The sequence below is a fragment of the Pipistrellus kuhlii genome, unplaced genomic scaffold (assembly GCF_014108245.1).
Source record: "Pipistrellus kuhlii isolate mPipKuh1 unplaced genomic scaffold, mPipKuh1.p scaffold_m20_p_5, whole genome shotgun sequence".
Classification (NCBI taxonomy): domain Eukaryota; kingdom Metazoa; phylum Chordata; class Mammalia; order Chiroptera; family Vespertilionidae; genus Pipistrellus; species Pipistrellus kuhlii.
Genome location: NW_023425551.1, coordinates 80,039,431 through 80,061,027, shown reverse-complemented (window position 1 = coordinate 80,061,027; position 21,597 = coordinate 80,039,431). Strand labels below are relative to the sequence as shown.

Genomic DNA, 21,597 nt, shown 5'->3' with positions numbered 1-21,597 from the left:
CCCTCAGCGTCACTGACCTACACTGCTACTGATTTGTGGGACCTGCTTGTGCCATCCCGGGCCAGTGAGTGTTCGCAATGACAGGGACACGCTCACCACGCAGCCCCCTCCCCTCTGGGCTTCCCTGTCCCAGGCCCACAGCCTAGGAGTGACTGAACTTACCACGTTCTGCACACCGGCTCCTCCGCCTTGTCCACCGTGGCCCTCCCACCCCCCAGGTCACCATGACGGTGGATTAATTTTTAACCATTTCCTCTCCTTTACCATCCTACTGTATATCTGGTCTATTACCAGACTGTTCCCGCTGTTGCTTTTATTACCAGATGCACTGTTATTTTCCCCGTCACCTCTTCTTCTCCAGCCTCATAGATTACCTTTGGCCCAGCGCCCCACAGCAGCTGCCACACTGTCCTTTCTGGCCCAGGTCTCTCCTTCCTACACACCCTGCTGGAGCAATCTTCCTCAAACACTGTTTATTGTGTGTGTTATCACTCCGGACTCCTCATTAAGCACACAGGGTACACCGGCTTCTCACCTGCGTGTTCCATTTGACGGGCCGGATTAGTTCACGGTGTGCCCAGATCACCGGGTCCGGCCCAGGCTGGTGCGACCCATCTGTTCGGTGGCTCCTTTCTCACCCTCCCGGCTGGTCTCCCCGCCCATCAAGCCTGCTGGCTTCCTAATGCTCACCCAGGTCCTTTGGTTTTGAGGAGCCACTATTTTTCATTTCCCAAAACCTTCAGAGAGGGGTTGGGAAGGGAGAAGCCAACATCCAGGTTGGAGCCAACTACCAACTGCAAAGACCCCGGGGTGCAGGGTGGACTGCGTGCAGCTGCCCGCCGGGGCCCCACTGCGGAGAAACAGAAGTGCCGAGGAGGGTGCAAGGAGAAAGGGAGTGTGGGCAACCAGCGGCTTTGGGCTTACAGAGGAGCTCGCCATGGAGATTCCAGCCTGCCGAGTTCTGGGCCCCTGGTCCGACGCCCTGAGATTGTTCTCTTTCTCGACAGCACATCACACACACACAGACACAAAGCAAATCCCCACCTCAAAACCCCCCTCCCGTCCGCCTCCTTTCGGAAGGGCTGACACCCTCCACCTCGCTTTGATCATTGTGCTTCCAACTTCCCTCGGAGCCTTAGGAACTGTCTCCAATCTTGTCTATATTTTATTGTTTAGTTATTACCTGGAGTACTTTCAACCCCATAGATCATAAACTCCTTTATGGCAGAGACAGTGTCTTTTATTTATTTAACATCATTTATTTATTTTGAGAAGGAAGCAGAGGTGAGACAAGGCAATCAGACTTTGGAGGCCACATAAACTGGAGTCTGGTTTCAAGCACTTAGCTGTTTGGCCTTGGGCAGGTGTCTTAACCTCTCTGACCCAGTTTCTTCCTCTGTAAACGGCACTAGCGATACTCGCAGAATGAGGGGAAAAGACGGCAGAGAATGCCAGGCCTGCGCCACGGACCACCTTCCACCACACACAGGCACGTTTCCCACACATCTGCTTACAGCAGGCGCACGTGCAGAGCGAGAAGATACCAGCTGGCCTTCCTTTCCTGCACAATTGGAGCCTTCCACGAATTCAAAGTCGAGGTTCCTTAACTACCCGCCCCCCCACCCCCCTTTTTGAGCTCGAAGAAGGACATTATTCATGATGACACCGGTAATCCCGGGACGTGTGGCCACCAGATCCTCACTCAGCTCGAGCGGAAGTCGGAGGCCGCGGGCGCCCAGCGCGAGCTTAACAAGGAAAGTTTGTTGAATGAACCGGCGAACAGAACCAGTCCTTCCACCGGCGAGTGAATCAGAAAAGATTGAAAAGTCCGCCCCCGCCCCCTTCCCCCCGCCCCCGGGTCCCCAGGCCTCCGGCGGCCTTCTCTCCCGAAGGTCTGGCCTCCAGTCCTCCCGCCGCTCCCCCCGCCCCGGTTGCCTTGGCGACAGTGACGTATCCGCGAGGGGCGTCACCTCTCCATCCTCCGCCGGCGCTGGGGCCCCTTCCCATCCCAAGCGGGGAGACCATGAGGCTGGGGTCCCCGACCTCCCGGCTGCCCCGGGCCTGGGGCTCCCTGCGCCCTCCGGGCTGCCTGCTCGGGCGCGGGGTCCCCCCCCCCCGGGGTGCGGACCCCACCCCAGCTCCCTCCTCCGCAGCGGTGAACCGGAGGGGCCCGGAGGGTGCCGGCTGCGGCCCAGGGACCTCATTCCACCCCTTCACTCCCGGCCAGCCAGCCAGTGGACCCCGAGCCCCCGAGCCCGGCGCTCACCCAGGCCCCCGTCCCCCGGGCAGCCCTCGGGCTCCTGGGGGGCGGGAGGGGGGACGGGGCGGCGCGCGGGGGGGAAGGAGTTAAATAAGGTGCGGGGGGGGGGAGGGAAAGTGAGAGCGGGGGGCGGGGGTGTGTGTGTGTATGTGGGGAACCAGCGCGAAAGAACATCCTGTGCCCGCCGCCGGATGCACGCGGGAGGGGGCGGGGGAGGGGGCCCGGGGGGAGGGCCAGAGGGAGGCCTGGGCGGGAGAGGCGCGGCCTGCACCCCGCCCCTCCTCCTTCTCCTCCTCCTCCTCCTCCTCCTCCCCCTCCTCCCCCCCCCCCCCCCCCCCCCTCCTCCTTCGGGGGCGCGGCCCCCTGCGCTCCCGGCCTCCGCCGCGTCTCTCCCGGTCCCTCCGCTCAGCGGGGGTAACGAGTCCCCCAGAGGCCCCGAACCTGACCCCTGGCCGGGGTGAGCGCGGGGCGGGCCGGGCGCGGCGCCCCATCCTCCCCTCCCCGCCCGGCCCGGTGCTCGGAAGCGCGGTGCAGAGCGCCGTGCCCGGGTCGCCGCAGCCATCCCTGCCCGCTTCCCGGTAGCGGCGGTATTAATAGACCGCGCTCCGGAGGAGGAAATGGAGCCTCAGACGGAGGAATTTGCCCAAACTCCAGCCGGTCGGGCTCCAAAGACTTTTCAGTAAAGCCATCCCATCGCCCTCAGCTTCTGCGCGCACGAGCTGAGGGCCCTGGCCTGGGCACCCTCCTTAGTGACCTAGAACTTGGTCTTGCAGAGTGGCGCCCCTCACGCCCCACACCGTATGGGGTTCCTCCAGTTTCTCTAATCCGGAATGGTTCCAGGCGGTTGAGTGGGTTACCGGAGTGGTGATCAGTCTGGACAGGACGGGAGGTGTAGGCAGGCGAGTGGGATGGTGGAAGGGGCTGAATCATGAGCCTTTCAGGCCTCAGAGGCCCACCATTGCGTGCTCACTGCCTTCCCGCCCCGTGTTCTTAACGGCTGAAACCTGCTGACCACAGCAGTTACATACTTTGCTTAATCCCACAAACACCCTCCCCAGGCAGATGTTATTTCCACTTTGCAGGTGGGGAAGATGCAGCAAGAGGAAATCGCAAAGCTGCCCTGGCTGGTGTGGCTCAGTAGGTTAGACACCAAGGGGTCCTGATTCCATTCCCGCGGGTGGGGTTGTGTGCAGGAGGCAACCAATCCACATTTCCCTCTCTCCAAGAATCAAAACACAGCCGAGACCGGTTTGGCTCAATGGATAGAGCATCGGCTTGGGGACTGAAGGGTCCCGGGTTCGATTCCGGTCAAGGGCATGTACGGTGATTGCGGGCATAACCCCAGTAGGGGGTGTGCAAGAGGCAGCTGATTGATGATTCTCTCTCATCGATGTTTCTAACTCTCTATCTCCCTTCCTCTCTGTACAAAATAAATTATATATATATATATATATATATATATATATATATATATATATATATATATAGAATCAAAACACAAAGCTAAGTCAGTGACTGAACTGGTTTTGAACCGGGAAGTATGGCTAGAGCCCACACTCTCACACATCAGCCCGGGGTAGAAGGCTGGTGCAAAGGCCGAGGCACAGGGCAGGGGCAGCCTGCGCCCTTTGCTTTGTAAGAAACTTGGGGCTGCGTGTATGTGGAATCTCAGACTTCTCTCTCGCCGGCCGGTGGTTCCAGGATTTGACAGAAAAGCCAAAACAAGGAAACAAAAGCCAAGTTCCCACAAAGAATTGCCACTTTCATTTATGCTCCCTAAGCACACTCAAATCACAACTGCCATCTATTGCCATATCTCATAAAAGCAAGTATAATTGAGTTCTCTCACTATGAAACATCATCTCAATCAAAAAGCCATTCCCAAGAAAGAACAGTCGCTGGCTTGCCCCCGCAAACAGGCATTCCCCTTTCTTATCTCCCCGTGCTGGGGACCCACGGCAGTGTCACCCTGGGTGCCTCTGGCGCTGACCCTGAGTCGTCTGAGGGCCGCACCGAAGAAAGGGGCTTTCAGTGTCGCAGGAAGGAGCCAGCTTAGAGCTCTTTGGAGGGAACATGTGAGCGCCGTGTCTGCTTAGCATGTGAAGGCCGCAGAATCAAATCCACGGGCGGGAGAGGCCAGTAGCTCTGAGTCACACCCCAGAGAAGGGCAGGGACCTTGTTCTGGAGGCTCTATCCTCAGGCCCAGCAGGGTCACCTTGGAGCCTAAAGCAGCCGTCCACAGGCAGGCGTTTCCTCCCTGGAGCCCATGGTGGTGACTGTTGGCCACGGCAGGGAGGAGGCCTCCTGCGGGGAGTCTGTGTGGTCACCCGTAGGCGGCCTCGCTGGGTGTGGTGGGGCTGGGCAGAGGGAAGGAGAGAGGGGCCATCTGAGAGCGCTGCCTGCAGCCGGTGGGCGGGCGAAGGCTCTGCGTGGACAGGCCTGGACGGCGGCAGCATCCTTGGGGAGGCTGTTTTCCTGTTTCCCCACCTTCCAGCCCGGGCGCAGCCCAGGACCCAGAGCCTTCCAGCAGGCGCTCCAGCCAGGCAGGGGAGCCCTGTTCTGGGACAGCCGGGCTGGGCGCTGGCTCTGGGTCCGTCGCCTGGTTCTACACCAGGGGTGAGGTCGCAGGGGTGGGCCATGGGGCGAAGAGAGGATGGGAGGGTCTGGCCGCCTGCCCCATCCTCGTCGTGAAGATCAAGGCTCCACAGCTGGGCTCTCCCTGAAGAGGCCTCAAGCCTCGTCCTGCCTGGGGGGGGGCGGGGTGGGGTGGGGGTGGTACTCACAGATGTAAGCCCCCGCAGTTTAAAGGCACAGACCTTCCCAAACCTTAAAGCTGGAGCTTTAGAATGATAAACCTGGGTCTCAGGGTAGAAATCCACAAACTGAGACCAACGCAAGGGCAGTCCCTTCCTCTAGGCCAGTGGTCGGCAAACTCATTAGTCCTCAGAGCCAAATATCAACAGGACAACGATTGACATTTCTTTTGAGAGCCAAATTTTTTAAACTTAAACTTCTTCTAATGCCGCTCCTTCAAAGTAGACTCGCCCAGGCCGTGGTATATTGTGGAAGAGCCACACTCAAGGGGCCAAAGAGCCGCATGTGGCTTGTGAGCTGGTTTGCCCACCACGGCTCTAGGCCGCACTGGTTAAAGGGGCCTGGAGCCTGTGTTTGGATTCTGTGCCTGTTCTGCCCTCAAGTCCTCAAAGAGCGACAGACGTCATGGCTTGAGCACCCTCCAGAGCGCTGGTCCCTCCGGCTGTACTCTGCAGGCGCACATGCAGGCCCCGGGAGATGGTGGATTTGCCCCAAGACTCTGCAGAACGTCTTAAACTGCCCCCCTGCGTTGGAGGGAGGGGGAGGGGCTGCCTGCAGCAGTTCCTGGGCCCAGCAGAGGGTCTGTGGTGAAGGGATGGAAGATAGGAGGGCCAGGGAAGTGAGGGAACTGGGACTGCCAGTGGGCACACCCAAACACCCCTCCCAGAAACTTTCAATGGCCCAGCCCAGAAATTGGGCCTCTGCTGCCCTCTAATGGAGGAGCGGCAGCCTCCGGAGCCCCCTGCTGGCACCCCACCAGCCGGCTGCCCTGAGGAGGCGGGGAGAAGACCTGCCTGCCCAGACTTTGTATCCCAGCAGATTCTTGAGCGTCATTTCCCACAGCCTCTGAGCTAAACTTTCTCCCCTTCCAAGCAGCTCCGGCCTCCCTGCTTCCCGAGCACCATTTCTTCCGTTTCTTTTGTTGCCTGGGTTCCGATTCTGGTACCCTGGTTCCTGGCTCTGCCAGGGTTCTGGTTCCGGAAGGCCCTTACCAGGCGCCTCGGGCCTAGCTCCCACCTGGGCCCAGGGTGGCTCTGAGGACATGGGCAAGAAAGTCTCCCCACTGGGGCATCTGAGCGTCCGCAAAAGCGTAGTGGGCTTGACCATAGGCGCCGGGGCCGTCTACCTGCTCTACAAGGCCATCCGGGCTGGCATGCGAGACCAAACGCCCATCTCCACCTCCTCGCCCACCTGCATCGCCCGTGAGTGTTGGGCCCTGGGGGCGGGACTCGGCCCCAAGCCTCCAGTGTGGGAGGGACCAGAGGTGACTCCAGTTCCTCCTCTCTCCTCTCTTCTCCATCTTCCTTAACCTCACCCAGCACGGGGCCTGGGCCTCGGGGGTCCTCAGGACTCGTGTGGCAGGTCTTCACACTGTCCATTCACTCTGGTTCCTGGGTCGCCACTGCGTGAGGGTCAGGCGTCAGCAGTGACACTCAGAGTTGGGGGACCTACATGCCCAGAGCCCATACTAGTTTTTATAGAAAAGGGCATCCCTCCTGCAAGACGCTTTGTTGCCATCTGCCGGAGTATCGTCGCCATATGCTGATTACGATGGGAGACTGCGTGTCACTGCTGATGCCAGGAAATGGCAGAGTAAACCTTTAGAAGGGTGATGTTGGTGCTGGGGCTGACACCCTTAGAGAGGGTGTGCTGGGCCCTCCACCCGGGTCCGCTGTGCACGGCGGTCCTGCCTGTACCAGAAAGCTCTTCAGGAGAGGCGAGGCAGCTTTGTCCCAGGTCCCTCCCCCCCACCCCCCCTTTCCAGCCCCATTCTGTCTTCACTCTGAGTCCTCAGCCTGAACTGGCCGGGTTGGCTGTCTAGGCCTGGCCATCGAGCGAGAGCGGCACGGGGGGGACTCCGGTGAGCTCCGGAGGCTTCTCAACTCTCTGGAGAACAAACACGACGAGTACGCCAAGGGCATGGTCCTGCACAACATCACCCGTTGTGTGTACTTGCTGTCGGCTGAGGTGAGGGGCGGGAAGCAGGAGGTCCCTCCTAGCCAGCCTGGCCCCCGGCGGCTCCCGCTCACCCCTGCCCCCTGACTGGCCGGACGGGGTCCTGGGACCTGTCCCTCTGGTTGATGACGGCGGGAGGGGTGGTGGGGAGAGGTCTCCGTGACATGGGGGGCCCTGGGCCTAGGACAGGCACTGCTCCTGCCTCCTCCGTCTCTCCCGGTACACCTAGGCCTCTGCTTGTACTCCTGATGACATCATGCTCGTGGGCTCCATGCTGGATGACAAGGACAACAGTGTCAAAATCCAAGCTCTGAACACCCTTAAGGCCTTCTCTGGCATCAGGAAGTTCAGGCTCAAAATCCAGGTGAGCCCAGAGGCACGCGGTGGGGCCGAGCACACAGGATGCCCGCAGCCCACGGGCCCTTTAACAGGCGTAGGCTAAGTAGTCAGGTTCCAGAACTTTGTTTGGGTCTGAGTTTATTAACCAGAAACGGGTTTCCCCCTGGAAATGCCGTAAGTGGGAAATGGTGGTCAGATTCCCAGCAGGGTCATCCAAAGCATTTGACTCCCAGGACGAAGCTGGACTGGGCTCCAGGGCTAGGAGTACCCCAGAACCCCAAAGAGCAGAAAGCCCCCTGAGGTTCTTTCTGCCACCAGCTGGGTGTTCCACACTTGAACTCAGTGGCGACACCACCCGGAGTTGGCACAGACTCCACAGGGTGAGGGCTCAGTCCCAGCAGGCTGCCCCACCTCAGATGGGGTCACGGGTCCCAGAACTTGTGCCTGACCAGCTATCAATTTGGAGGTTCCTGCGAACCCCCTTTTTGCAGGTTTGATAATTCATTAGAACAACTCTCAGAACGCAAGAGAATACTACTTATTCTTACCGGTTTGTTGTAAAAGATGTGGCTGAGGAGCAGCCCAGTGGGAGAGGTGCGAGGTTTGGGGGAAGACTCAGGTTCCATGCCTTCTCTCAGCTGGCCTCCCTTCTAGCGTCTCGATGTGTTCACCCCAGAAGTTCTCCGCAGCCTGCCATTTGCGGGTATTTGTGGAGGTCCCATTATGTAGGCAGGATTGATTAGTCATTGGCCATTGGAGGCTGAACTCACTCTGGAACCCCTCCCTGGTCCCCAGAGGTCAGGGATGTGGCTAAACGTCTCAATCCTTTCACCAAGGAGTGGTCTTTCTGGCCACCAGCCCCTTCCAGAAGCTGTCCAGAGGCATGCCATGAGTCACCTCATTAGCATAAATGTTAGGGTGGTGAAAAGGGGGTCATTGTGAATAACAAAGAGCTTCCAGCCAGGGAACTGCCAGGATTTTAGGAGCTCTGTGCGTGGAACCAGGTGTAGTGTCATACCCCCTGCCCCCCTACCCCCCCACGCTGTGCTGGTCCAAGGCGGGGGGGGGGGGGGGGCGCGCACTGGGCCCACCCCATGTCAGCTCCCCCAGTTTCCTGCTACCAGGCCCAGCCTTGTCTGCTTCCACTCCCATCCTGCTGGTGCCATGGAAACTTGGCTTGCTTCCCATCTGCGGTCAGTGTTCGTCTGTCTTTTTTTATTTTATTTTATTCATTTATTATCTGTGTACATAATTTAACATTGCTCCCCCCTCCCATACATACCCCCCTCCCCAGAGTTTTGTGTCCATTGGTTGTACTTATATGCATCTATACAAGTCCTTCGGTTGATCTGTTATCTCCCCCAGATCTCCCTACCCTCCCTGCTGTAATTTGACAGTCTGCTTGTTGCTTTACTGTCTCTATATCTATCTTCTGGTTCATCAGTTTATAATGTTCTTTATTATCCATAAATGAGTGAGGTCATGTGGAGTTTCTCTTTCATTGATTGGCTTATTTCACTCAGCATGATGTTCTCCAGTTCCATCCGGTTGCTGCAAATGATGAGAATTCCTTCTTTTTTATGGCAGCATTGTATTCCATTGTGTAGATGTACTATGGTTTTTTGATCCAATCATCTGCTGACGGGCACCTAGGCTGTTTCCAAATTCTAGCTATTGTAGATTGTGCTGCTATGAACATAAGGGTGCATATATCCTTTCTGATTGGTGTTTCTAGTTTCTTGGGATATATTCCTAGGAGTGGGATTACTGGGTCAAATGGGAGTTCCATTTTCAGTTTTTTGAGGAAACTCCACACTGTTCTCCACAATGGTTGCACCAGTCTGCATTCCCACCAGCAGTGCATGAGGGTTCCTTTTTCTCCACAACCTCGCCAGTGTTCGTCTGTCTTGGTCACATCCCATCCTTGAGGGCCTCTTTCCTGGTCGGCTCTGTCGCACGCGGTCGCTCCAGCTCCTTGCCATTGCGTTCAGCACGTTCTAGCCCCTCTCATCTTCAAAAGCCTCTTTTCACCTCCAAACTTCTCTCTAACAAATGGTCTTGTCTCTCCCAAATTGAAAGTAAGTAAAGTATTTAAAACTTACACACATCTTCCATGTGTACAGTAGAAATAATAACAATAAAACAAAACGTGCATTAACCAGAACCAGGCTGAGAACTAGACTGCTGTGGCCCTCCCGAGTGCCAGCCTCCTCCCCCACCAGAGGCAGTCTGTTCCCAGCATTTTGTTACTCACGCCTTTGATTGCTCTGTAGTTTGACCATGTCCACACGGGTGATCCTCTGTGGCAGCAGGGCAGGCAGGCAGTACATGAATAGGTAATCGCAGCCGCCATGTTTTTCAGCATGGCGTACCTGGAAGTTTGCTGTTTGTACGGATGGTGCGGTTTGCCTTTCCCCTCGACAATGACGACAATGACGTGCTGGCTCTGCTCCCTTCTCCCCACTGTGCCCAGTTATCCATTTGCCCTCAGGCAGACCTCTGAATTGTGTGTGCTGCTGGAGGGTTGGGCGGGTGTGATTCCTCCAGCACTAATGAGAGAAAAGGGATTGTCTGGGAGTTGTGAGGGAGAAGGAATGACTTCATTTGCATGGAAAATATGCAGCTGGGGCTTCCGCAGAACCAGAAGCAAAGCCGGTGTGCAGAGTCTCCGCCATGGTGGAGTGGAGTCCGCACGGCATCAGGCTAGATCCAGCCCTTCAGCCCACTGTGTGGGTCCCACATGGCCATGAGCCATCTGGGTGAATGCAAATGGTGGGAGCCCCACAAGCCAGGAGTCAGAAGTGAGCAACAAGAGCCCTAGCTGGTTTGGCTCAGTGGATAGAGCATCAGCTAGTGGACTGAAGGGTCCCAGGTTCAATTCTGATCAAGGGCACACGCCCTAGTTGTGGGCTCAATCCACATGTATGAGGCAGCCGGTCAATGATTCTCTCTCTTCATTGATGTTTCTATCTCTCTCTCCCTCTCCCTTCCTCTCTGAAATAAATAAAAATATGTTTAAAAAATAAGAAAAGCCGAAACCGGTTTGGCTCAGTGGATAGAGCGTCGGCCTGCAGACTGAGAAGTCCCAGGTTGGATTCCGGTCAAGTGCATGTACCTTGGTTGTGGGCACATCCCCAGTAGGAGGTGTGCAGGAGGCAGCTGATTGATGATTCTCTCTCATTGATGTTTCTAACTCTCTATCCCTCTCTCTTCCTCTCTGTTAAAAATCAATGAAATATATTTAAAAAAAAAAAAAAAAAGAAAGAAAGAAAAAAATAAGTGAGCAGCAAGAGAGAGAGCGAGCCAAGGGAACACCAAAAGAGCGAAATTACTTTTTTAGGACCTTAAATACCTCAGATTTCACATCCTTGCAGGGGCCACACCCATTCTGGCCAATTACCTGTTCCCAGGTGGGACTGACAAGTAAGCCTCTTCCCAGTCGCCCGGGCCTTACTGGGCACGTGTCTAACGGCAGCAGCTTTCTGGCAAAGCGTATAAATGGCATGCCTGTGCCTCCAGCCGCCCCTTCACTCCTTCCCTGCTATTTAATGCGCGGGTTATTACTGGTATCGTCTGCACTTGGTGCTGTGAACATTCTTGTACACATCTCCCTGTGGACACGGAGGCTCTCCGGGGTGTGTGTGCAGGAGGGGGGATGGTATGCCCCCCTTTTCAAGGCCAGTTGTATCAATGTGCACCCTCTACCTGCCCTGTCTGCTGGTTTCGTGGCAGTATCTCTCCTCCTGCCCCCAAGCTTGGTATTTTCACACTTTAATTAATTAATTAATTTATTTTACCTCAAACTCTTTTTTTGGGGGAAACAGAGGTCTTTCTTGTTGCTTCTCCTTCATCCCTTAGCCTTCTCAGTTTCCCAAAGGCGGTGGTTCTTAAGCTTATAGAATTGCCCAGAAGACTGGCTAAAAACGAAGATTTTGGGGACCCTGTACCCAGAGTCCAGTTCAGCAGGGAGCTGTGTTTTTCACAAGCCCCTGGGCATCGCTGTTCCTTCTTCCCCCAGCGCTTGTGTCCTGAGGACCCGACCCCTGCTGTCTGCTGGGCAGTAGCTGCTCCCTGGCCTCAGTTTCCATCCAGATGTGCTCTCCTCCTCTGTCCGCAGCCTGGGGCTCCCCTGGCCTCTAGACCTGTGGCCAGCTGCTCGGCTTAGACGGCCTAGTGGCCCCCTGAGCCAACACATGGAAAATGGAGCTCACCCCCATTCTCTAAGTCAGACCCCCCTCCAGAGGGATCTCATCCCATCCCCCTCCTGCTGGGCTTCCTTCAGGCGCTCCTCCCCTGTCCCAACCCAGCCGTTTACACTGCGTGTCTCATGCCCTCCCACGCCCTGGCCTTCGCACCCGCTGTTCTCTCTGCCTGAATCTTAGCAGACAGTGAGGGTGGGGGCAGGGAGGAGCAGGGCTGCCGTGGTCCTCACGCCAGTATCCTTGTCTCCCTCTCCTGTGGCTCACAACGGCACAGCCTGTGAGGTTACCTGTCTTGAGTAATGCCTCTTGGCCCAAGCACCTTGCACCTCAGAAGCCAAGACCCCTTTAACCATTCAACAAACGTCCACTGAGCGCTTGGTACCAGGACACTGTGCTGGGCACTGGAGAGGTAGCAGTGAACAGAACGGGAAAGACCCCTGTACCAGTGGGACTTGGAGTCCAGCAGGGCAAGGCAGGCAATACGCAAATAGTCAAAGGTGTCATGAGGTGCTGCGGAGACAAAGCAAAGCGAGAAGGTTGGTGAGGAAGGCTGGGATGCCTGTGCTGCCGCAGTTTCAAAGGAGAAGATCTGTAGGACGTAGGGCTTGCTGAAGAGTTTGTAGAAATGACACCAAAAGCATGATCTGTAACATAAAGAATTGAGAAACTGGACTTTATGAAAATTAAAAAACATTTGCTTTATGAAAGATCCCATTGAGAGGATAAAAAATAAGCTACAGACTGGGAGAAAATGTTTGCAAACCACATATCTGACAAAGGACATATATCTAGATTGCCTAAAGAGCTTTGAAAACTCAATATACATATAAAAACAATCCAATTAGAATCGGGCAGAAGACGTTGAGAAATGTCACTGAAGAAGATACACAGACTGCAGATAAGCAGGGGAAGAGATGTTTAACATCACCAGCCCTTGGGGAAATGCAAATTAAGGCCCCAATAAGATACAACAATACACCTGTTACTCGATCTAAACTCCAGATTAGTGACAGCCCTGCTTGCTGGCGAAGATATCTAGGAACTGGATCTTTCATACATTGCTGATGGGAATGTAAAATGGTATGACAGCTACTCAAGAAAATTGCTTGGCAGTTTCTTAAAATATCTAACTATAAATTTACTAGAAAAATTCCTTGGCGCTTATCCTAGACAAATGAAAACTTGCATTTGTACAAAAACCTGTGTACAATCATCCTTAAAAACTTTGTAAAAAATGAAACAACCACAGCGAGTCTCAGTAGATCACGGTTAGACAAACTGGTCGCCCATACCATGGAACACGACTCAGTAATAAAAAGGAATGGACTGCTGATGCACACAACAACCTGGATGGATTTCAAGAGCATTGTACTGAGAAAATCTTAGATGGTCACAAAGTATGCTATCTCTACAACATTCGCCAACTGTCAGAATCCTATCTAATAAAAGAATAATATGCAAATTGACCATCACTCTAACACACAAGATGGTTGCCCCTATGTGGTCAAAGATGACTGCCCCATGTGGACACAAGATGGCTGCCACAAGATGACCAGCAGGGCAGGGTAGTTGGAATGGGCCAGGCCTGCAAAGGAGGACAATTGGGGGTGATCAAACCTGCAGGGGAGGGCAGTTAGGGGTGACCAGGCCAGCAGAGGAGGGAAGTTGGGGGTGACCAGGCCTGCAAGGAAGGGCAGTTGGGGGGGGGCAGGCCTGCAAGGGGAGGGCTGTTAGGGATGACCAGGCCTGCAGGGGAGGACAGTTAGGGGCAAACAGGCTGGCAGGGGAGTGGTTAGAGGGTGATCAGGCTGCCAGGCAGGCGAGCAGTTGGGAGCCAGCAGGACTGAATTGTGAGAGGGATGTCTGACTGCCTGTTTAGGCCTACCAGGATCGGGCCTAAACGGGCAGTCCTACATCCATCGAGGGGTCCCAGATTGGAGAGGGTGCAGGCTGGGTTGAGATACACCTCCCCCCCCATGCATGAATTTTGTGCACCGGGCCTCTAGTTATAAGATAAAAAGCAGATGAGTGGTTGCCAGTGGTTAAGCCTGGTTTTGGAGGGAAGAGGTGTGACTACAGAGGGTTCCACAAGGGAGATCTTTGTGGTGAGGGGACAGTTTTGGTGGAATACTCTGCTGATTGTAGTGGTGGAAACATGAATTGACACCTGATAAAAGTGCTGTAGCACTAAACACACGCCATACCAATACTATTATAACTTCCTAGTTTTGATGCTGTCGATGGAAGAGGTGACCATTGAGGATAACTGGGTGAAAGCACAAGGACCTCTCTGTACAATTTTTTCAGCTTCCCACGAATTTATAATTATTTGAAAATTAAAAGTTTAAAAATAAAAAGTGTGTCACACCTGTGACAGTGTGATGGAGGAAATTAAAAGATGGGGGGAGGAAGGCTGGTATGGGATGGTGTGGCAGTTGTTTTGTTTGTTTGTTTTGTTTTTGGTGAATCCTCACCTGAGGATAATTTTCCATTGATTTTTAGAAAGAGCAGAAGGGAGGGGGAACCCAGCCTAGTGTAGCTCAGTGGTTGAGCATTGACCCAGGAACCAAGAGGTCACCGGTTGGATTCCCAGTCAGTGCACATGCTCAGGTTGCTGGCTCAATCAGGAGGCAGCCAATTAATGATTCTCTCTCATCATTGATGTCTCTCTCTCTCTCTCTCCCTCTCTGAAATCAATTAAAAAAATTATCTATATCTATCTATCTATCTATCTATCTATAAAGAAGGGAGGGGGAGAGAGAAAAAAACATCGATGTGAGAGAGACACATTGATTGGATGCTCCAGTACACGCCCCTACTGGGGGTGGGGATCTGTGACCGAGGTATGTGCCTTTGATCAGAATCAAACCCAAGACCCTTCAGTCCGAAGCTGATGTTCTAACCACTGAGAAAAATGGGCCAGGGCTGGTGTAGCAGTTTTCAAGAAGGAGGTGGTCGGGGAAGTCTCACTGAGGTGACATTCAAGTCCTGAAGGAGGTAGGAGTGAGCCATGAATATCAGGAATGAGAGTAGAAGGAACAGCCTATACAAAAACCCCAAAATAGGTGTGTACTTGGCATGTTCCAGGAATAGCTAAGAGGCCATTGTAACGGGAACATGGAAGCAAAGGAGAGAATAGATGAGGCCGAAGAAATAACGGGGCTGGGGTGGGAGGAACGGGGGAAAGGCAGATTGTAAGCCACTGTAAGGACTCTAGCTTTTACCCTCAATGAACTAGGGACTCTTGAGCAGACGAGTGACACAAGTGACATGTCTGTTGTTCTGAAAACAGGCACAGTGTTGGGGGAGGGGGTGGTGGGAGCAGCGTGACCCGGGGCCATTGCAGAAATCAGATGAGAGAACAGTGGCCTGAACAGGGTGGTAGAAGTGGCCTGATTGTCGATGGATTTTGAAGGTAGAGTCAACAGGGTTTTCTGAAGGTTTGGAAAAAAGGGTGTGAGAGAGAAAGTGCTCAAGGAAGGCCAGCTTTTTGGCCCGAGAGATGGAAGGAAGGCGTAAGGAACGGCTGAGACGGGGAAGGTGGTAGGAGGAGCAGGTTGGGGGTGGGGGCTGGGCTCTATAAGACATCCTGGGAAAGAGGTGGAATTGGCACCTGCATATAGGCGAGGTGAGGAGAGGCCTGAAACGGCATATGGATAGCGCTTCATACTCAGTCTGGGTGGCATCGCTAAGGAGTGATGAAGACAGACAAGAGGGTTTGGGCACAAGAACCAGGAAAGCAGACGGAAAGGGAAGCCAAGTGAAGAAGGAACCTCTAGAACACATGTGTCAAACACAAGGCCCACGGGCCAAATCCGTCCCGCCAGGCCTTGCAATGTGGCCCGCACCGCGCTGTCATCACTGCACTCCGCTGCGTTTCCATCACAATGACAGTTTATGACTGTTCAGTAAACCATTCGGCCCGCGATTTAGGCTGGATTTTAGATTTTGGCCCCTTCTCTGATTGAGTTCGACACCCCTACTCTAGAATATGGACATGGCCAACAAGGTCAAAGGATGCTGCGAGTTTGTCAGATGGAATTTTCTACTGGGTTCGGCTCAGGCGTCCTGGGCGAGGCAGGGGAGAGTGCAGGCAGAGGCCGGGGGAGTGTGAGGTCATACAAAAGCAGACCTTTCCCCCCCCCCCCCCCTCCCCAGGAGCACTTCATCAAGGTCCTGGAGCTGATATCCACCATCTGGGACTCGGAACTGCACATCGCTGGCCTCAGGCTCCTCAACAACCTCCCGCTGCCCGACTTCCTGCACCCACAGCTGCGACGGGTGATGCCCGCCCTGATGGAGATTCTCCAGTCGGACTATAACCTGGCACAGGTGCCTCAAGGCCATGGCCCAGGCCCTGCCCCACGACCAGCCCTGGCACAGCATCTATCTAGAGGGGGGCGGGGGGGGGGGCAGCGGAGGAGAGACCTGTGTCTTCTCTGCTCAGGCCACACTCACCTGCCTTCTCGTGTTTTACTATTTCCCTTATGTAGGTGCAAGCCGTACGACTGCTGAGCCACCTGGCACAGAAGAATGACCTGCTCTATGATATTCTCAACTGCCACGTGAGGAAGGGAGCGCTGAGGGGCTGGTGGATGCCACCTCGGATTCTGGGGAGGGAAGAAGTCTCCGGACAGACGTAGCCCTGACAAGACCGTGGTGTTCCTCTCTCTGCCTGTGCACTCCCGCACTGTCCTCCCCTGAGAGGCATCCCGCACTGTCCTCCCCAAAGAGCCAGAATCAGTTTTGTTGGGAGGAGGCTCTCCTTTGAGGGGCTTTCTAAACTCTGAGAATGAGGAACACAGGTGACAAAACAGAAGTTAATATAGTTACTTTTTTTTTTTTTAAAAACAACAACACTATTTTATATATATATATATATATATATATATATATATATATATATATATATATATTGATTTTACACAGAAAGGAATTGAGAGGGACAAAGAGTTAGAAACGTCGATGAGAGAGAAACATCGACCAGCTGCCTCTTGCACAGTCCCCACTGGGGATGTGCCCACAACCAAGGTATGTGCCCTTGACCGGAATCGAACCCGGGACCTATCAGTCCGCAGGCTGACACTCTATCCACTGAGCCAAACCAGTTTCGGCTGTAGTTACTTTAATATTAGGGAAAAGTTATTTATCACAAAAGCTATTATTAGGAATAGAGAAGATCACCACCATAATAATTAACGGTTCAGGGGGATAATGCAACTCTAAATTTAGATAAACCTAATAACATGATCTCAAACTATAGATGGCAAAACTGGATAGAATTACAAGGAAACAAATTTTCTCTCCCCCCTTCGGTTTTGTTGAGGTAAATTGACAAATAAACATGTAGGATAGTTCAAGTATACAGTGTGGTGATTAACATGTATGCATGGTGAAGGATTCCTCATATCTACTTTTGGGGGCGGGGAGTGGTGAGAACATTTAAGTTTGAATCTCTTAGCAGATTTCAATGCTCTAACACAGGGCTATCCACTATCGTCCACACGTTTTACACAAAGCCTCAGACCTTATTTGTTTAATAGTTTTAAGTTTGTACTCTTTTACCAACTGCTCCCTACTTCCCCCTCTTCCAACTCCTGACAACCATTTATCTCTGTTTCTACGACTTTGACTTTTCTTTTAAAAAAATCTTTATTATTGAGAGTATTAGAGATGCCCCCCTCTTTTCCCCATCACCCCACTCCACCTGGTTCCTGCCCCACCTCATGCCTTCACTACCCTACTGTTTATGTTCTTAGGCAAGGACTTCAGTTAACCTCTTCCTCCCTCACCCTCTTCCCTCTGAGATTTGTCAGTCTGTTCCATGCTTCCATGCCTCTGATTGTGTTTATTCACCAGTTTCTTTTGTTCATTAGATTTCTTGTTTTTTTATTTTTATTTTTATTTTTAGATTTGATTTGTTGCCATTTTATTGTTCATATTTTTTATTTCCTCCCCTTCCCCCTCCTCCTTCTCCTCTTCCTCCTTCTTCTTCAATAACCACCCTTCAACATTTCATGTAATACTGGTTTGGTGTTGATGAACTCCTTTAGCTTTTTTTTTTTTTTTTTTTTGAAGCTTTTTATCTGACCCTCAATTCTAAATGATAGCTTTGCTGGGTAGAATAATCTTGGTTATGGTCCTTGCTATTCATCACTTTGGATATTTCTTGCCACTCCCTTCTGGCCTGCAAAGTTTCTGTTGAGAACTCAGCTGACAGGCGTACAGGAGCTCCCTGGCTGCTTTTAAGATTCTCTCTTTGTCTTTAACCCTTGGCATTTTAATTATGATGTGTCTTAGTGTGGGTCTCTTTGAGTTCCTCTTGTTTGGAACTCTCTGTACTTGCTGGTCTTGTAAGTCTGTTTCTTTCACAGGGATGGAAAATTTCCTGTTTTTATTTCTTCAAATAGGTTTCCAGTACCTTGCTTTCTCTCATTTCCTTCCAGCACCCCCATGATGCACATGTTGGTACACTTGAAGTTGTCCCAGAGGCTACTTACACTTGCTTCATATTTTTAGATTCTTTTTTTCTTTTTGCTGTTCTGGCTGGGTGTTTGTTGCTTCCTCATATTCCAAACCATTGATTTGGTTCTCGGAATCCTCTACTCTACTGTTGAATCTTGTTAATTATTCTTTATCTTTTAGTGTATGCTTAATTTTTGACTGTTTCTTTTCCATGTCTTTGACATTCTCACTAAGATCCTTGAAAGTCTCATGAAGATCCTTGAGTAACCTATAATCATGGTTTGAACTCTGTATCCAGTAGTTTTCTTGCTTCCATTTCTTTAATTTGTGACATGTTTCTTTGTCTCCCCATTTTGGGTGCTTCCCTATGTTTGTTTCTATGTATTAGGTAGAGAGAGATAGTATGTCTCCTGGAATTGTGTGATGTGCAGTAGGGCCCAGTGTCTCATCTCCCCAGACATCTGACAGACTCTAGGGGCACCTCTGTGTGGGCTGTGTGCACAGTCTTATAGTTGAGCCTTGATTGCTGGTGGTGTCACTGGGAGGAGTTGACCTCCAGGCCAATTGGCTGTGAGGACCAGTGGTGACTACAGTGGGAGGACTTCTGTGCAGGAGATGGGGCCCAGGTGTGAAGAAGGCAGGTTGGTGCTAGTGCCCAGTCTTGAGCCTTTTACTGATAGGTTTGGGGCATGCTGTCACCAGCTGCAGCTTGTTCGAAAGATTTTAGCAAAGTCTGAAGCCTGAGCCAGGATAGGCCATTCATATAGAAAAGTTTGGGTGGGGCTACAAATTGGGTGGGGCGGAGTCTCAGGGAATCCCCAGAGTAGAGCAAACAGGGTGAAACAGGCTGATGGAAACTCAGATATGGCTGCCACTCAGCCCTGTGACAAGGAAGATCCCAGCAAGGGATCTTTTGAGCAACCCTGTCTGAGAGAAATCCACCCTTGAGTTCCTGCCCCAATGCCATACCATCCAGTTCCTCCCCATATGTGTCTGGATCCCCTGGTGCTGGAGCTCAGAATTTGGGGCAGTTTAAGTTTGTGTGCAGGCCCTTTAAGAGGACTACCTGGGACTCCAGCATCTTACGTATCACTCAGCCACAATTCCCACTGATTTTTACAGCCCAAAGTTACAGGGACTTCTCTTCTCAGCTCTGCAACCCTGGGCTGGGGGGCTGGCGTGGGGCTGGGACCCCCTGCTTCTCATGGGCAGTCTCTGCAGAGACAATCTTCCTCCCGACTGGAAAAAATAGCATTGTGGGTGCGGGACTAATCCATGCAGTGCCTCTGCCCCTCCTACCAGTCTTGATATGCATTCTTTTCCTCTAGTTGTAGGGCTTCATTCAACCAGCTTTCAGGCAGTTCTGAGCAATGGTGGTTTTGTATTTTAGTTGGAATTTTGATGTGATTGTAGGAGGCAGTGCGTACAGGTGGTTACCTACACTGCCATCTTGGTTCTTCTTTCTGACTTATCTTTGTTTTAAAGATTCCACGTAAAAATAAAAGTGATACCACATATTGTTTGTCTTTCTCTATCTGGCTTATCCCACTTAGAATAAGGTCCTCAGGGTCCATCCATGATGTCACAAATTAGCAGGATTTCCTTCTTTCTCACAGCTGAATAATTATAAAGAAAAACTGACAAATCTACTACCACAATGGGAGACTTGGAAGATTTTACTCTTTCAGCAATTAATAGATAAAATCCTGAAACTAATTATGGGTATATTTGTTGAGAATAACACAAACCAGCTTGAGATATCCTCAGAATGCTCTGTAATTAGTAAATGCACATTCCTCTCAAACACACAAAACATTTATACAAATTAACCACACATTAAACCTTGAAGTTTGTCATGACATATTTCCCAGAATCAATGTTATTACCAAATAACTCATGTTTTATGACCACAAGATAACTATGTTAGAGAACTAGAGGCCCGGTGCATGGATTTGTGCACAGGCGGGTCCCTCAGCCTGGCCTGCGCCCTCTCACAATCTGGGGCTCCTGGGGGATGTGGCAGTGCCGAAGTGGCAGGCTCGTTCTGGCTCTACCGCCACCCGGTTTTTGGCTGAGTGGTGCTCCTGCTGTGGGAGTGCACTGACCACCACAGGGCAGCTCCTGTGTTGAGTGTCTACCTCCTGGTGGTCAGTGCATGTCATAGTGACTGGTTATTCCAGTTGTTTGGTTGTTACGGTCACTTAGGCTTTTATATATATAGATGATAATGAAAATTAAAATGCTCCTGTACAGTTGACTCTGAGATTAGGAGTTGAGGTAATAGGAAGATGGAAGAACTTTAGGATTTGTCTTGGATTTCACTGCCACCTCTCTTCATCCCCATCACAGGTGCACGCCAACTTTCTGAATCTGTTCCAGTCCAAACAATCTGGGAGTCTGTTGTTCGAGGTACTGGTGTTTGCCGAGCGGCTGAGCGAAGGCCGGAATACGCCACACTACCGCGCCGTGAAATGGCATTACAACGAAAAGTCTCTGCACGAAGCTCTCTTTGGGGAAAAGTCACGGCTGGCAGACCGGCTGCTGGCCCTGGTCATCCACCCGGAGGAGGAGGTTCAGATCCAGGCCTGCAAGGTCATAGTCAGCCTGCAGTGCCCCCAGGACATACGAGGGCAGTGCTCCTCCTGCTTTTCCCGTCATTCCTACCTTAAGAATGCGGAATAAAAGTAAGGAGAGCCAATAAATGAATATGGGAGAGAAGCCTGAGGAGCAGTGTCTGTCCGGGGCCTCCAGGTCTGGTGGCAATCTCACCCAGCTAGCCCATGCCCCAGAGCGTGACAAAGGCTGGCACATCTCCCAGAACACACCCCACGCCCCTGCTCGGGGACAGGCTCCCTTTCCTCTCGCTGCTTGTCAGGTCGCAGTGTGGAGCCCGTGCTCCCAGGGAGCTTCTGGGAGGAGGCAGGTTTGGGGGCTGACGCCAAAGGTAATCAACAACAGACAGTGTAACGTTGGGTTACTCAGGATGGGCGAGGCTATGCTGCAGTAACAAACGACCTCCAAATGTTAGCAGCTTAAAAAATAATCAAGGTTACTTCTCATTCACACTCTGTGTCCATGGGTTGGGGGTAGTGGGTGCATGGAAGGGCAGGCGAGTGTTTTAAACCATCTTCTCTCAGGCAGGCTGAGGGGGGCTCTTCATTGTGCTTCTGTAACTCCTAGAGTTGGCAAAGGAAGTGTGGCAGTGATCACTGGCTCTTAAACGTTCAACCACACCTCACTGCTGTGGCTCAGGGGTTGAGCATCATCCTAAGAACCAGGAGGTCACGGTTCAATTCCTGGTCAGGCCACATGCCCAGGTTGTGAGCTCGATTCCCAGTGCGGGGCGTGCAGGAGGCAGCCGATCAACAATTCTCTCTCATCATTGATGTTTCTGTCTCTCTCCCCCACTCCTTTCCCCTCTGGAAAAAAACAAACACTAAAAAAAAAAAATAATAATAATTTTTTACAATTGACCAGGTTCAATTCTGGTCAAAATCAATAAAAAAAAAAAAAAAAAATATAGTAATAGTACTTATCTTGTGAAGCTGTTGGGAAGATCCT

At 52.3% G+C, this 21,597-nt stretch overlaps 1 protein-coding gene across 1 annotated transcript; it reads left to right on the top strand.

The window, feature by feature from the left end:
* Positions 1-5,496: 5,496 nt before the first annotated feature.
* ARMC12 (armadillo repeat containing 12) lies at positions 5,497-20,754 on the top strand. The gene is made up of 6 exons (XM_036414993.2): positions 5,497-6,276; positions 6,897-7,042; positions 7,260-7,394; positions 15,730-15,903; positions 16,065-16,136; positions 20,386-20,754. Exons 1-6 carry the CDS (start codon positions 6,117-6,119, stop codon positions 20,716-20,718), a joined length of 1,020 nt encoding a protein of 339 aa, XP_036270886.1. The 5' UTR covers positions 5,497-6,116; the 3' UTR covers positions 20,719-20,754.
* Positions 20,755-21,597: the final 843 nt, after the last annotated feature.